The 17,259-nt window shown below is 38.7% G+C and overlaps 1 protein-coding gene across 5 annotated transcripts in view; it reads right to left on the bottom strand.

Annotated features, from left to right (window-relative positions):
• Positions 1-4,199: 4,199 nt before the first annotated feature.
• The window catches only part of CALD1 (caldesmon 1), a 287,920-nt gene continuing 274,860 nt past the window's right edge, over positions 4,200-17,259 (bottom strand). For all 5 annotated transcript variants that reach the window (XM_032401519.1, XM_032401522.1, XM_032401520.1 and 2 more), the window contains 5 exons: positions 14,661-14,704; positions 14,473-14,551; positions 12,247-12,384; positions 11,702-11,797; positions 4,200-6,499 (listed from right to left, as the gene is read on the bottom strand). In XM_032401519.1, coding sequence (XP_032257410.1) covers positions 6,308-6,499; positions 11,702-11,797; positions 12,247-12,384; positions 14,473-14,551; positions 14,661-14,704 — 549 coding nt within the window. In that variant the 3' untranslated portion in view covers positions 4,200-6,307. The remainder of the gene's footprint in view (positions 6,500-11,701; positions 11,798-12,246; positions 12,385-14,472; positions 14,552-14,660; positions 14,705-17,259) is intronic.

The following is a 17,259-nucleotide window of genomic DNA, read 5'->3' on the forward strand; positions in this document are numbered from 1 at the left end:
TTCAAAGACATGCATCTAAAACTAAAGGCTACATAAAGGCTAAAAGTAAAGGGGTGGAAAAAGTTATGTCATGCAAGTGTTAACCAAAAGAAAGCCACTGTAGCAATATTAAGAATAGAAAAAACAAACTTTAAGGAAAAAAGATTTGCTGTGCAAATAGAGGATTACTTCATAATGTTAAAACATTCAGTTTACTAGGAAGCTTTAATGATTCTAGACTTGCACATGCACCTAAAACATGATCTTAAAATATGGAAAGCAAAATTAACAGAATTACAAGGAAAAATAGACAAATCCATAATCACACAGGGAGATTTTCACATGCCTTTCTCAATAGTAGATATGGAACAAAAAAAATCAGTAAGGATACAGAATGTTTGGACAACATGACTAATACGCTTGACACAAATAGACATAGCACTCAGATCAAGACATAGTTAGGTCATCTCCTTGGTCCTATGGAAGAACACATATTTAGGGTCATGAGATTTTTTAAAAATCCATTCCTCCATTTGGAGCACTCATACAAGCAAGAGTAGGAAAAAGCCTGTAATACAGACCTGTTCCTACAACATACAAGAGACTATAACATCTTTAAGCTCATAACCTGAATACACACACTGTAAAATTAAATTTCGTCCATCCCTAATCCTATCAGTTTGGTACCAGTACTGTAGATGGCATTCGTTTCATTGTTTAATTTTGTGAATTAACTTTGATGACAATTACCTTGTTGCCTAAACTGATCACCCTTCTTGTTAGGATGGAGAAGTAAAAAGCACTAATTATTTTTTAAGTTGCAGTAACTTAGCTAATTCTGTCCAATCTTATGAGCAGGATTTAGGGGATTGTTCAGGGGCTCTGGGCTCAGAGTTGAAACCTTTATGAGAAGAACCTCATATATTCAACCAGTGTTACATAAATATGCAAAATTACTATGAAAAAAATCTTTGGATGTAAATGTCATCTCCAGTGCCTTGCAAATAGTCAGTATTCTGCAAACGAAGGGTATATGTTAAATGGCCACTTCTACTATAAAAGACACTACCTTTGGAAAAACAGTACTTCTACCTTAGGAGCAAGAGGAGTGGTGTGTGACAAGATGGGGAATGAGAGGGAGGATGGAGGAAGATACGATAATTTTTTTTGGAAGGAGAATTATTTTTAATTCCTCTTTTCAACCTTTTCCATACATGTTTCATCAGTTGTCCATATCAGAGCAATTTTCACTATTTTATTAGAAGATTGCCTGTAATAAGAATAATTTAAACAATATGAATGAAATGGCTTTCCTTTTTTAAAGAGTGAAACCAAGACTCAATCTGAAATATAGATTTTGCTATGCCACCATCTTTATTAAAACAGATATAACTCTTATTTATAATCGATGCAGTGCATAAAAATAAGCAAGGCAGAGACATTTGGAGGAATTCCATTTATTGTGGATGCATTTTCACAATATATGTTTATTGCAGCGATCAATTATCAGTGAAAATATCAAGTGTTTATAAAACTTTTAGGAATGGCAGATTCACAGAACATGCTAGTCACCTTGCAGTCTTACCTCTTAAAGATAACAAAGAGAACTGTAATCAAACAAGTAAACAAGGAATTTATTTTTCAAAAGATTAAATCCAAACTGAACAAAATTCTACCCTAAAACTTATTCCATCCATTATTGGAATAAAAGTCAGGATCGATATATTCTCTTCTCAACTTTAGACTTTCTAGGAAAAAATATATAATAGTGATCAGGAGAAGCTCTTATTCAAAAGTACAACAAAGCAATGTTACCTCACCATGGGCCTTAATTCAAACTTTGATCCATTTCACTCCAATTACGGGAGTCAATGCTAAAATCAGGCACTGCGTGCAAGTTCTAGTTTATTTTGTCATAGACTCATGTCTACTCTGTCATGGGTGGATGACTTGTGCAATCTTGGTGGCTTTCCTTCCTTTGGCCCAGGTGTGCTAAAGCTAGAGGATTCGACAACTCTTTACTGATTTATGAGGAAAATATACTTTGGAAGGCAGTGGTCACTCCTCACGCCAGCCTTGCCCTGGCTAGCTCTTCCAGGGCAGTACTGTAGACTAGAAAACAGTCATTTGAGAGGCTCCCTCAATGTGGTAGGAATTGAGACTAAGACAATTTTGGTTAAGTCAAATGAGGTATAAGTTTATAGAATTACACTACATGTATATTTCTATGCTAGAACATATTGCCAAGACACTGGAGTACTCTTATCATCTATTGTGGAGAATAGATGAACACTTATAAACTAAAATAAGATGTGATATCTAGATTGTGTGTGCAAAATGTAAAAATGACAAGTCGATAGACTCTTGGGGAAAAAGGTAGAACTAATAAAAGTTACATATATTTTTTAAAAATTCAACATGTTATCAACTTACGACAAGTACCAATGACTAATAAAAGTAGAAAAGTTTAATTTAAAAGATGTTTCAGTCTATTAAGAATGGAAATACTGTCATGACTCCTAAATACTGGCTTTTGCTCACTTTTCTTCTCTGCTCCCAGACATTAGCCAAAGTTGGTCTTAGCATACCCACACGTGGAATTCCAATCTGTATATTTTGTGACAAAAATTCTTGTCTTCAAACTTTAGAGAAGGAAGAGACCTCATTTATCATCTAAGCCAACCTACTGTGGACTTGATTTTAAGAACAGAATAGAGTTCTGAGCAAGCTTTGAGTTTGACCCAGATGGTAGATTTGGGACAATTCACACTGGACTTCAACATTGTTTTTAATTATAAACTAAATACTCTGTTTTATAGAAAATGTCAACTAATTTTGACACTTCTATAATCTCTCTTTTCTTCTTACAGGTTATCGGGCATTGGAAACATATCAATACCTATTCTGCCATGTATCTATTGGCAAATATGAAATATTAATATAATATTGTGATTTTTAATTTTTAAAAAGCTGTGATATTGGCTAGTTACAAGGACATATTGCTAAATATAATAGTCTAGCACATAAAAAAGCTTTCTACCATTAGTGTGTTTGTATACGTGTATGCACATACATACATGATCAGGTCATCTAAAATGTGGTTTGCTATCACTACCAAAGAAATCCACAAAGCAACCAACCTAAAGAATCAGTACCAATGTCAGCTAACATCATAATCCAATTTAGATATTCATCAGCATGAAAAAAGTAATACCTTAAGAGTATATCTTTTTTTTTTTTTAAACAATCATTATTGCAGTATCTCAAATCTGAAATGGGTTACTTTCAGAAAGTGTTTCAATTGCCTAGTAAGATAATTTCTTCCATGCTTTATGCTAAAGTGCAGAAACAACATGATTTCTGTATTTAAAATAAAAAAACCCCAAATAAAACCACTAGGGCTTGTTTTTCTGGACACTGCACACATTCCTCAGGCAATTTTCAACGTGAAGCTCCTTTAGTTGACTTCCGGTGTGGCTGGTATCACTGCTCAGACACAGAGTTATGATGATCAGTAGGAAAGTCTCTATTTCACAGCATGGGTTTCTTTAGAAACAGGCTCCTGTGCAAAGGCAGTACTTTTACCATGAACATCTCTAGACTGTGATTATTAAATATAGTGATAATATACATGGGTTTACTGGGATAATGAAAAATAAAACAAGAGGAAATGAACTCAATTTAGTAAATCAACATAAATATAAAACAGAGCAAACTAGCCCTCTCCAACTGAGCTGGTCCAGCATCTTGAGCGGCTACTTTGGGTTCTTTCTTGAACTCTCTCAAACCTGCTAAGAGAAGAGAGCTTTAAATCCACAGGCCATGGTGTTTCAGCCAGATGTTTTGTGTCAGAAGAAGAAAAAGATAATTGAAATATGGCAGGAATAAATATTTATGAAAGGGAGGATTATTGTTGGTATTCTATTCAAATACGCTTCTCGTCTTCCAGTCTACCTGTCTTCTGTTGATTTTTTTACTTCCCTCTTTCTTCTTTATATTCCCCCTTCCCCATCTTGGTCTTGAGCCTTGCTTGTGTGAGCTTTTTTAATTTTTTTTTTAAACTCCACTGGAGGGGCGCCTGGGTGGCTCAGTTGGTCGAGCGACTGCTTTCAGCTCAGCTCATGATCCTGGAGTCCCAGGATCGAGTCCCACATTGGGCTCCCTGCTCAGCAGGGAGTCTGCTTCTCCCTCTGACCCTCCCCTGTCTCATGTGCTCTCTATCAAATAAATAAAATCTTTAAAAAAAAAAAAAAAACCCTTGAAAGGCCAGGAATCCGTAGTGTGCTTTCTGGAACAGGCACATGTGGTGAATGGCTCAGTCTCGGCCACGTCAAGGACGATGGAGAAGTGGAATGGGCTTATCCTTAGTTTTCTCCGATTTTTTAATTTCTTCCCTCCTATTCTTACACCCTGACCTTTGAAACTTATGTGGCCCACGCTCTTATTTGTATATCATTTCTTCAACTAGCTGCTAAAAATCCTTGCTGACATATTCACAAATATTAGTGTTGTGAATCTGCATTTTCAAATGTGTACTTCCACCTCAAAGGAATGACTGCAGGACGTGTAGTGAGTCTGACATTTTGGAGCCAAGGAGCCACCCACCTCATAAACTCAGCTCTGGGCCTTGTGGTTATATTATTATTATTACTGTACAGAGAGTTTCATGGTATAGACCGAGGACGAGGGGGTGGTATGTGTGAAGACTCACCCAACACCTTCCCACCTTGTGACACCACACGGTACAGTTCCAAGGAGTACCATTCACATTGTTTTGAATGTGAGTGGTGTTCTCTTGAGTGTTACCATTCCAGATCATCTCTGTACTCCACTTCCCCGAACCCTGGCTCAGAGGAATGTTATCCGGAGAGGCTCCATGAAACCTGTGCTGATGGGCAATGGACAGCTGACACCCTCTACTCAGAAAGCAGACTATATACACATCTGACTGCCATTTCCGAGAGGTTGGAGACGATGCTAGAGGGGTGATGATGGCTTAGGCCAACAAAAGTTCATTCTTTGTCTTAAAAAAGAAACTAATAAGCAATTGCCCTACCCACCTCCACCAGGAGAAAAACTGTGCAAGGAACTTTAAAGCTTTATATTTTCTGCTAACTATGCAATCCTCAAAAGAAAGCAGCATGCATAGTGGTTAAGAATGCAGACTCAGATCAGATGGCCTGAGTTCTGATGCAAACTGCGCTAACTTACTGTCGTGCGGCTTGGGCAAAGTTCATCTCTCTGTGCTTCGTCTTCCTCAGCTCTAAACAGGGGTAATAAAAAGACCCACTTCACAGGGTGGTTGGAGGGTCAAAGGAGATAATATAGCTTAAGAAGGCAGAACAGTTCCTTGCATAGAGTGGACACAGTGGTTTGTAGTGGTGATAATTATGACTAGGTACTTTTAATATATTTAGCAATGACTTAGAAAAGTTATTTAAAAATCACCTTTAAAATAGAGAGACTGGGCCAGTGGATTTTGTTGGAATATAAGAGCAATCGATAACTAATCGAGAGACGGAACAGCACACTAGGCAGCTGTGCCAGACTTAGGAGCATGTAGAGGTAGGAAAAGGAGAAGTGATTCTCTCACTTCAGGGACCTGTAGAGATCCTCTGGTTGCCTTTGAGGTGTTCCTCAGTCCCAGGTTTGCTTGAAAAGTGCTTCTAAATTGACCCATAAGCAGACTGTTCTAATTCTACTTATGGTTGCTCTCTGATTTCTCTCTCTTCAGTTTTCCCTCTATTAAAGGAGAAGACTGGGCTTATTGCTTGAAATGGGGAAGGGCTACAATTAGAAGCTGAATTAGCTCCTTGGACAACAGAGTCCTATGCTCAGTCAGAGTATCATTTAGATATTGTCTAGAGCCTCCTTTATGAAGAATGAGCATACCCATTGACCAGAATATCAAAAAAAGACAAATACAAGTATTCTTAGCCATTAGTTTTCATAGGGTAGCAAGTTTTGCCTGGCTTTTAAATATTATTTTAATTTTTTTCCATAGCAACCTTGGGTCCTAGGCTCCTGGCAATGTAATGGTTGCAGAAAGCAGCTTTGGAGGCACGCAGGGAAACAGATGTTTTTCCCTAGGTGATCTTCAAATGGCTGTGGTTCCAAGCCTGGACCATGTAAGAAGTATAGAGCACGCTTACCATATGACCTCTGTTAACACTCCTACCACGATGGTGCTTCTAGAACGTCTTACTGCAAACCACTCCACAGGTCTGGACTATTTATGTTGTATGACTGACAAGCCTACACTTCTGAAGGCTCTGTGAACTTTACCTCTCACTGTATCATATATAAGTTTTTAGAAGCTGATGGTTACCTAGACAAGGCTCTGTGGATCAGTGATATTTCTCATTTGACCCTGGAACATCATACTGCAGGATACAGCAGGCAAAGAACCTATGAAAAGCAAATCTTCCCAGTAGATTACCTTAGTGGGAGAAGTGACCTTATCCACAGATTGCTTTTCCCAGAGGTTCCGCTTGCCAGATACATCTCCTGGCCTCAAATCCTAATGAAGAAAAGGTGAAAGAAGTTGATAGGTGGCCATTTATATTTTCTGGCCACATCTAAATAAATCACCACTTCTGTTGTTTGTTTCAATCAATTTCTTATTTAATACGCTTTATCCTGGTGATTCGAAATGGATGGAATCAAAAGGATCATTAGCCATGGTTTTTATATAGACCTTGATCTATGTTATGATATGAGAATGGGCTGGAATTATCCAGCAGGTAGTTCCTGTCCTCCACTGAGGGCTTCCTGTTTATTGATCAGTAGAATTGGAATATAAGCATATTTAAAATAATGTAGCCTATTTTTAACTTTTCATGCTCTTAGTAGCAAATAGAATAAATGTTCTCCCTCTTCCACTCCCCCTGCTTGTGTTCCCTCTCTCGCTGTGTCTCTCTCTTGTCAAATAAATATATAAACTCTCTGAAAAAAAAAAAAGAATATACGTTAGTTTTAATTCTTTTGAGATTGGATAAGCATTTCACCTCTTGCAGATTAACTTTCTTTCAGCATTCTGGTGTATTCCCTACACTCTTAGGACTTCAGTGCAGACCAGCCTGACTTCCAAATGCCAACACTCCATTTCTTTGCCTGAGGTCTTTCTCTGGCTACAGAGGCCCACTCTGCCCACCCAGGAGGCAGGCTGGAAGTTCAGAGAATTAACATCCCCAGGAGCAGTCTTCAATAACTCATGCCAAATCACGATGAGATTTGGTGCAAGAGTATTTCTCAGGCTCACTCACGCCTCAGAGGTGGGATAATTGGGAAGCGTGTGTTTTATGGTGGCTTCCAGGGTGCCTCGGTGGGATTAAGTTTTAATAGCCCATGTGGTGACTTGCTAAATAGCATTATTGGCTACCTCCTTTTCCCTGACTCACTTCCTGTAGTGTTTTCTTCGCCTCCCAAGTAAACTACTTGCACTCGAATTACTATCTCAGGGTCTGCCCCTGGGCAGCTCAAACTGAGACACTTTTCTAATTGCACTTTCCTCAGACTAAAATCATGTTGTGTTTCCTGAGGAGCAAGTGGGTAATTAAGAAGGGTATCAGTAGAGCCTAGCCCCACAAAAGGAAAGATTTACCACAAGTTGTACCCATAGGAGAAGTTGAGTTGATGACATGTGTGAGAGCATGTGGAAATCTTGGGAAGAAAACATGAAAATAACGATCGGTAATAGTTACATAGCTTCGATTCGTTATTTACTACCCTCAGAATTAATCTGGTTTGGATAGGGATCCAAATTTCTGTTTCCATTTACTTTTCTTCCAGCATTTGCTTATATTAGTACTTGGCAAAGGTGGTTTGTAGAAAATAAATGTGTTTTACTGAAATAGTAATGTTTATTTTGGCAAAACCTTTTCTCATTAGGAAGGCAAAGCTAATAACGATTGCATTTATCCACAGACACTGGTCTAAATGGTCATATTTTTGATAGATACTATTGAAATCTTGACACTGAAAATGCACTGGTTAAATGGTACCATGTGAAGCATTTCAGATTTACCTTAATCTTACTGAGCTTCTGGATTTCCATTGTGGCTTGGATTCCTGATATTCTATTAGAGAGTTACACCTATTTTACTTGGAACCAGTAAGCAACAAATCAGGTTGTTTTTGAAGAATTCCACTACATTTGCCAATGTAGGTAGAAGCTGCCAAATTGTCTGGGAGACTGTTTTAAAATTTGGGAAACTATAATTAGGAACATACTAATGGAAGCTCTGGACAGTGGCTATTATTACTTTACTTATTTGATTCATATAAAACAATTATTATTCTTTCACATGAATGTCCTTTTACTGAAGAAAGTGAATTGTATTTCCCTTAAATCCTGCCTATTAATCTTTTGAGAGCACTTACAGAGTCTAAAGAGTCCATCTCAAGAAAATATTAACATCCAAGTGGTAAGCTGGCATTTTAAATCAAAGGGGAAATATAAATGCAATTACCTGACCAGACTACATTTTAGAGAAAGACCCACTCCAGAAGAAGAGGGAGAAATGAAGGCAGGAGAAGCAGGTTTCCAATCAACCAGAGATCAGAGAATGAAGAAGAGAATTCAGCTGAGAAAGACATTGTTGGGATTTTTTTAAACAAAAAGAAAGACAAGTTATCACTTAAATTGCTGTATATAACATGTAGGTGAGACACAAATAACAGTCAAACCAGATAAAGCAGACATACTCAGAACTCAGAATTCCAGTTATAAAGTTACACCAAAATCCTATAAATTCTGCCCACAAATAGCAGATGTCCCAGTAACAAATTAGGTGTAGATCAGTGTTTAATTCTAAATAAGTTAATTTTCAGGGACCCTAAAAGATATTGATTTGACAAACTACTTTGAACACCTTTAATTTTTAGCATATATGAAAATTATTATGTAACCCATGGTAAAGGGTGGTTTTTCTCTTCAGGGAGTTTTAGAACAGAACACTAATCCTGTGGATTGCTCCTTTCCTTCTTGAGGTTTCACTGGGTGAGGACCATTTTGGTGAAAGAATTTTCCTCTGATTTTTTCCTTAGTGGCCACATGCCACACATTTGCCAAAACAAACCCAGGCTTTCCCATCTACCCATATATGCCAATGACTATAAGCAAGGAGCTGAGGATAAATCACCTTTGATCCCAAATCAGAAGTTACCTTTGGGAGCCTCCCATTTGCTGCTGTCTTTAGGTAATCCTCTGACATCCTGGGCTCAGGCTCAGAGTCCCAAGGGGGTCAAACTTAGATGCCTGCCACGAAGGGCCAGGCTAGAAACATAAATGCCCAAAGAGGCCTGGTGTAAGAAACTTAAAAAATAAAAAAAAGAGGGAATCAACAAATTCAAGAGTGTATGCCTCTACACCTCAATAACATGTTCAAATTACAATTTTAAAAAGGGAAATAAAGCACAGCAGCCCCAAACTACACAGATCTTAGCTGCAGGCCACCAGTGTGAGACCCCCTGGATAAAACCTGAACAAGATCCTAGCTTGACCTGTCTAAGCTGCCTTCCCAGACTTAACATTTTCCTGACAAGTTTTACGCATCTGCAGGATCCTCCCAGCCCTTTCTGCATTTCAGAAATTTCATCTCTTTTCTGCTAGATCCATAGTGTCTATAAGTTACCCTCTTGCCCTTGCTGGGCTCCAAGTCATGTCCTCTCCCAAAGAGACTGCCATGTTGCTTATTCAGACTTCAACATGGTGCTGGGTGTACTACGCTGGGATGTGCATGAAGCTTTAATCTGCTTATCAAGCACATTCAAACAAACTTTTATTTACAACATCAATTACATTTCTTTTCTTCCAATCTGACCTTCATCCAGGAAGCCACATTAGTCTACCAAATCCAATGGGACATGGGAAAAAAATAGATCACCATAATCTATACTAATTGTTGCATTCTGCTTTCCTTTCCTCTCCATTCTCTAGGAGATGGTCTAGCAAATTGCTTACTAAATCACAGGTAAGGCAGGCAATGGTTTTGTAATTTCCCTGTAATACCTTTTGGTCCTACCAGAAAATGGGCTTTTTTGAGTGGAAACGGGCAGTTATTATACCTGTTGTAATAATAACTAAGTTAAATCTCTTAACCCTCCCAATAGGACAACACAGATGATGATAACTTATCAGTTAAGGTGCTGCTAAAAGAGTAAGGGTCAAGTCCTGGGCCAAATACAGGGGTATAATATGGTATAGAAATGAACGAGATCGCCACTATTGTAAATATGAAAAAGTAACGATCTCGTCTAGCGAGGTGCCATACTCATCAAAGAGGAAAACATATACCTTTCTCTCTTTAGCCTTCCTATCTTGTGAGACCTTCAGTGGGTCTATGAACTTGCTGAATTTGTATCAAATGCATGTTTGTGGGGAGAGGGTCCTTCAATTTCATTAGGTTTTCAAAAGGGTCCAAAATTCAGAAAGGTTAATAATCACTCGTCTGGACACACTTATATAAGTTACCATTTTAAAAAGTAATTCCTACTCTTTATGTCACCTTTGGTGCTGGGGAAATTTGAGGCACTAAAAAGAATATACATTTTGCGTATGATCCCTTGCCTAAATTGTCTCCAGTTATAGGGCCCTCTTTCTGTATCTACTTGGAGGGGGTAAGGATTTCCCCCCCCACAATATATAGACTTTTCAATTTTAACTTGGGTTTAACTTGGATTTACCTTGGTGAGCCCTAATGCAAAAATACCTCAGGCTGAATATTAATTGACTACAAGGAGTTGTACCCACGAAATGTATGGAAATACTTCCATTTTTTCTTTTTAAGTTGGAAAAGTGATAAACTTTACTGACTACTTTGGAGATTAAATATGGAGCCAATGGATGCAATTAAATGCACAACAATGCAGAGGCTGATGATTTAGAAGGGTTTTCTTTTCCTCTGGCTTGGAGTGGTTATACCAATGGAGGCTCTGCTCCCTTGGGCACCAACAAAGGTATAAAGGCAACTTAACAGAGAAAGCCCATTAATATATAGTGCGGAGCTTAATAAGGTTTTTGATTATAATGATAAATGCAAGGCAATTATCACAGACATTCAATGAAAAATTTTAAAAGAACATTTTTCTAGTAAGATAGCCACACTTAGTAAGAAAATGTTAGCTTTCCAAAAATAACATTCATAACCGGTTTTTATAGTTTCCAGTTTTACTGTGTGTTTTTTTTAATGGCTTTCCTTTGGAAGTGTTGACAATAAAATTATAGCAATTATTTCAACAACTGCCCAATAACTGTATTTTTGTGTTAAGTTACAGAAATTAGGCAAATTAGAAAATATGGGTTCAAAACAGCCAACATACACATTCTTTTGGGAATAAGTCTAGGAGTGTCCTTGACTGAGAAGTGGCCAAGATAATTTGACATTTTCACTTTCAAATTCCTAACCGTGATTTATAGAATGGAAGCTAAACAAACAGGCCAATTAAGAGTGTAAACTGTGACCTGCCTCAAGCTCTGGCTAGCTACTCCACTCAGGGTGTAGAGGTGATCGTGGCACCATTTTACCCTCTGGGGATATGGGTACAGCTGCTCTGGACCAATCCCTCTAAATCTGAGTCCCTCCTTGTTTGTTATTCATCAGGGTGACAGCAAAGAATAGGAGCACCCGTCTTTCCCAGGCAGACAGACCAACAGCTTGTTTTCTTCGGCTGCTGGAAACTGAGAGATCAAAAAACTTCAGAAAAACCCAGAGCTACTTACAGAAGGTTTGGGAGCGGGTGATTTATTTCCATCTGGGGTTTTAGTTAGCCATTCATTGATGCGGCTGGAAACCCCCACCTTCAAGCCAGCAGTCTCCTACAAAGTCAATAATCCAATATTACAGGAAAAAAATAAACTTTACTTGGAAAAAAAACTTCAAAGTAACCTTAAAATACTATTAGGTATTACTTCACATAACCATTAGGTGACACCAATCATTTATTGATCTCTGTCTTTAATATTTTGAGTAAAATAAACCTTAAACTTGATACTTAAAGACGATGTTATCTGGTTTTCTTTCCCCTGCACCTCACCCCAGCCCCAACCCCAGGGGTTGATGATTAATTTCAGGCACTTCATTTAGAATACTGTGGTCAGAGCATAGGACACAGCCTAGCCTCCTACACACATCGTCTCTGAGGGAATTAACATCTTCTTCACTGCTTTTATAATTAACTAGTGGGATTCCTTAAAAAAAAAAAAATAGGAAAAAAGGAAAAAAAAACCCAGCCTCCAAAATTAAAAGACCCAAATCCTATACTGACCTTATTTGGTGTGCCTGCCGCAGTGGGGGATGAAAACACATTCCCTTTCTCCCACATGCTCTTGATATTGCGGACACCTTCAGCAGGAACAGGAAGATCCGAGGCTGCTGGCTTCAGAGGTTTTGCGGTTTTTGTTCCCTGAAATGCGTGAATTATCTTTAGGGTTGGTGCTGATAAGTTTGTTCTCATAAAATTATGCTGAGCTTATCTACCTCAACATCATCATTTAAAATTCATTATGATGTTAAAAAAATATCACTTTCACCAAAAATTCTGTTGTGAAACTATATTCTGATGACATATATGCCTCAAATAAACCGTAATACCTACATCAGAGGATCTTTCAAAAATGAAATGATGTCTTTTACTGGAACACCACTGATTGTGAAGGTGGTATCTCACGTCATTTCTTCAATAGGTAAGTGCTTGTATGTGCACGGGGGACCGTGCTAGGCTCTGGGGATATAGAGCTACTCAAGACACTCTGCTCGGCGAGCTACGGTGGGCTTAACATTTTATTTTATTTTATTATTTATTTATTTATTTTTTAAAGATTTTATTTATTTATTTGACAGAACAGAGAGAGAGATCACAAGTAGGGGGAGCAGCAGAGGGAGAGGGAGAAGCAGGCTCCCCACTGAGCAAGGAGCTTAATGCGGGACTTGATCCCAGGACCCTGAGATCGTGACCCGAGCCGAAGGCAGACGCTTAACCGACTGAGCCACCCAGGCGCCCCTGGACTTAACATTTTAATAGCAGAGAACAACAGTAACTAGTTACACAAGTATTTATTTCACATTGTGCTAAGTGCTATGAAAGATGAATGTAGTGCTGTAAAGCACGCCCAGAGAGCATACATGAAGGGGAAGAATACTTAGTTTAGGGGAGCAAAGAAGGCTCCTCTGAAGAAGTGACATTTCAACCGAGATCCAACAGAAGGTTTAGAAGTGGCTAGGTGAAGAGAAGGAGCAATGCCATTCCATGTAGAGGGAAGGGCATATACAAAGGACTGAAGACCGGGACATGGTGAAAAACTGAGAGATCTCTGTATGGAGAATATACCAGAAGGAGGGAAGAACAGATGTAAAAATGAAAGGTATGCATTCAAGATACGTGTCCAGCAGCAGTGACGAGCATCCCCAGAATCAGGCAGTCTCTCTGGTGGTCCCGCTCTGTGGCCTGTGCACGGGCTGCCAAGGTGGCTGGCCAGGTGAGTGGTACGTACCATCGGTGGCCTGCACGTAAAAAACCTCCCGGGGCTGTGTATGCTCTGAAGCCACAGTGTTGGCTTTGTTAATCCTAGTAGAGCTCTGATCAATTCAACCACAGAAAATAACTATCTGCCATTTGTCTTGTATTTTTCTGGACATTTAATCTTGTGAAAAATCACCTCTTGGGTGTTAGGACTTGATTATTCATTTGACAAATCATCCAGACCTCTCTCTTTCTTATTCCCTCTTAGCATTTGTTTGTGAACTATTTCACAGGTATCTCCACTCTGCAGTACAAAGGAGAGGAGAAAAATCAAACCGAACTGATCCAATTACTTTATAGCAGGTGTTCTGATACACATCAGAAGGGTGAAACCATTGACTAAAAGTACAAAAGGAGAAAAAAACACATCTTGAGCAATGGCACTGTACCAAGTGCTTTGGTACTTGGAAATATACTTTATTTCCAAATAGCATAGATCCCTTTTTTTTGGAGGCGGGGGGGAAGTTGGAACAGAAAGAAGCATAAAACTATGGTCTTTCAAGCACAAAACAATTTGAAACTGATGATAATTAAACTTGGTCTATCACCTTTATATTAGCTCACACTACTACTTTTATTTGATAATAAAAGTTTTTATAGATAAAAAAGGATTAACCACAGTTGCAACTGTTTAAACTATATATGGGAACACATTTTAAAAGTAATTAAGGATATTAAAGATATACTTATGAACATACAAGTAATATAGTTCAATACCAATGAGCCCATTCATTAAACGAGTAACAGCTTTATTAAAGAATACTCCAGCTGAAAGTAGAAAACAATAATTTATTTAAAATCTTCTATAATTTATCTTTATCATTGCTCTTCTCTATAACTAGTTCAAAGTACAATGAAGCATCACTAATACTCTCACACAGGAATGTGGTTACTGGACCTGAGTACTGTCCTAAGCCTCTATGATCATCCATCCCCAGAGTTTATTTCTGCCCACGACTAAGGCCACCTCACCTCAATTGCACTGGTGTATTGCTCCAGTCTGCTGTCAATCTTGGAGACAACTGCTGCTTGATGAGTTGATTTGACACCACTGTTTAAGTGAATAAACACACACACACATACATAAAAATACAGGAGAGAATCTTTCCATATATATATAACACCTGATGATTCTCAACTGAACAATCAATCATATTTACCTTTTCTGCACAGACTTATTCAAAAATTCTGCTCGTTCTTCTATCTAGAAATTGAAAAAAAAAGCCCAGTTAATACTTGCAGCTTATAAACAATGTTTCTCAGCCCACTTGGTGAGTAAAAGCACCAGAGTGTAAGGGTAATAGTAATAATAAAACTACTTTGAGATATTTGAGAGTGAGATTTGGAGGGGACAAATGGCAGATGATAAAGAAGGTGTGGAGAAATACAAAGTTCTGGAGGCAAATTAAAGACCAGCCAGAAACGGAATAAAAATGCCTCTGAAACAATGTAAATCAGAGGCAAAAGAAATACATTTCAAGACAACAACCATTTTTTCCAAAAGCACATGCTGTTACCCTTTAGGACGTATATATATGAGTATAAATATACCATGTTATTTGATTAACGGAAATTTCCCACAGCGTTTTAACTATATATTTAGTGCGTAATAGGACCGAATAAGAAAGGTAACTAGGGGGGCGCCTGGGTGGCTCAGTTGGTTAAGCGACTGCCTTCGGCTCAGGTCATGATCCTGGAGTCCCTGGATCGAGTCCCGCATCGGGCTCCCTGCTCAGCAAGGAGCCTGCTTCTCCCTCTGACCCTCCCCCCTCTCATGTGCTCTCTCTCTCTCATTCTCTCTGTCTCAAATAAATAAATAAAATCTTTAAAAAAAAAAAAAAAAAAAAAAAGAAAGGTAACTAGGAACTGTGAACTATTCACCTCCTGCTTAGCCTGGTTTCCTAACTGTCAAGCCTACCGCTGAATTTAATTTGCCTTGAATGTGGAAGATGGGGATGGGAGGAGACTGAGATCTGGGGCATGGCTCCTCAGGGCTGAGGCCTCCCATGAAACCCCTGTTAGCCCAAGTGGGAATGACAGAAATAAACACAGAAAAACTGATGGATATATATGAAATGGTAGTCTTTAATAAGATCCTTTTTCTTTTTAAAGCTAGGAACTTCCTTTTACTAAAACTAAAGCTACTAAATCAAACACTGTATTTCATTGAAACTGTATTACCCAAATCAGATGTTCTCTGTAAGTCAGCAAGTATCTGTTGACTCCTTATGATACCCGATGCCAGGGAAGAAGTAGCCTCTGTCACTTATCACCTACCAAAATCAGCAAATAGTAAAACCTCTGTGTATGACTGCCTGTGCCAAAGCATGCATGTGCTGAAGGGGGCCATCTTCTTCCCTGTTCAGGCAGCCAGGGAATCTACCAGACTTCAGCTACCCCAGGCTGGTGTGGTTGAGTATCCCCTACAGTCTTCTGAGATGTTAGTGGCTCCTTCTGGCCTGGACTGTCCCTGGGACTCGTGGACTTTTTAATAAACACCGTTAGGCTGTTTATAGATGTTATTGGGGGCATTTCATTCTTTCCAATGATTTCTCACAATGATAAACACAAACTCATTAAAAATAAAACTTCCTGCAAAAAAGTGTTATCAGTAGCCCTGAGTTTATGGGATGAAGAGTATCTTAAATTTTATTTTTCTGATTTTAATATAACTTAGAAGTGTACTTCTGGAGAAAAAGTTCCCAGCTGAATAAGGTGAAATACATTGAAACCACACAATGCACTGCCATTTTTAATATTATCCATCCATCCATCCATCCATCCTACTTTAACCCTGCCAGCTGGTCAGCTAAACAACTAACCAAAAAATTACATATTGAGTACTCACTCTATAAAGCTGAACACTCAACAATGTATAAGACAGTGTCCCATTCTTTAAGGAGAACATAATTAGTAGGGGAGACTAGTAGAACATACAAATAAAACACTTCACACTCAATGACAGGTACCATAGTAAAGAGAAGAAGAAAATGCTGTGGCCTTGGGAGGAGTGACTCTCTGGGGTCAGTGGAGAAATTTTTCAGTAGTTTTGATTCTGAGCTGAGGTTTTTAGTTTATAGTTTACACAGTTTTATCAATGAGTTTATGGAGGTAAGGGTAGGGGGAAGGAGTGCACGAGTTATGGGGACAGGACATTTGTGGCAGAGCAAACCCATGCACGATTTGGGGAACACAGGCAGGGCAGGGGGGTAGGATGGAGGAATGAAACACATAGGGGAAGGACAGAGGCACGAGGAAGGGGCAGCAGAGGTGAGACTTTTTCTCTGTAGCACTGCCAGCATCCTTCTGACTCTAGGATGAGCTTGCTAACCTTGGCTATGCCATTAATTCAAATGACGGAGATTCTGACTCTGACATGTCCTTTTGTATCTACAACACCAAATACAGCTTGACTTCATTATCTCATTTTGTCAGGTCTCACCATCCATTTACTGACGCATTCCTATTGGGAAATCATGAACTTCATCTAGATAATGTAACAATGTGTACTAAATTTATACACTAAACAAATTTCTGTAGAAGGACTTTAACGAGAGCAGTTGGTTCTTCTGAAGACCAAGAGGTGGCAGTGTTGTCTCGATAAAACTCAAGGGAAAGAAAGCACGCTATTCATTTTAGAAAATTGGCTCTCTCTTTACTCTACACCCCTTCCACCACCAAAATATGAAAACAACAATAATAAAAACCCAATTTTAAATTTAATTTACTTACAATTTGTTCTGTGCATGTTTTACGTAA

Source organism: Phoca vitulina, unplaced genomic scaffold (genome assembly GCF_004348235.1).
Source record: "Phoca vitulina isolate PV1807 unplaced genomic scaffold, GSC_HSeal_1.0 scaffold4, whole genome shotgun sequence".
NCBI lineage: Eukaryota > Metazoa > Chordata > Mammalia > Carnivora > Phocidae > Phoca > Phoca vitulina.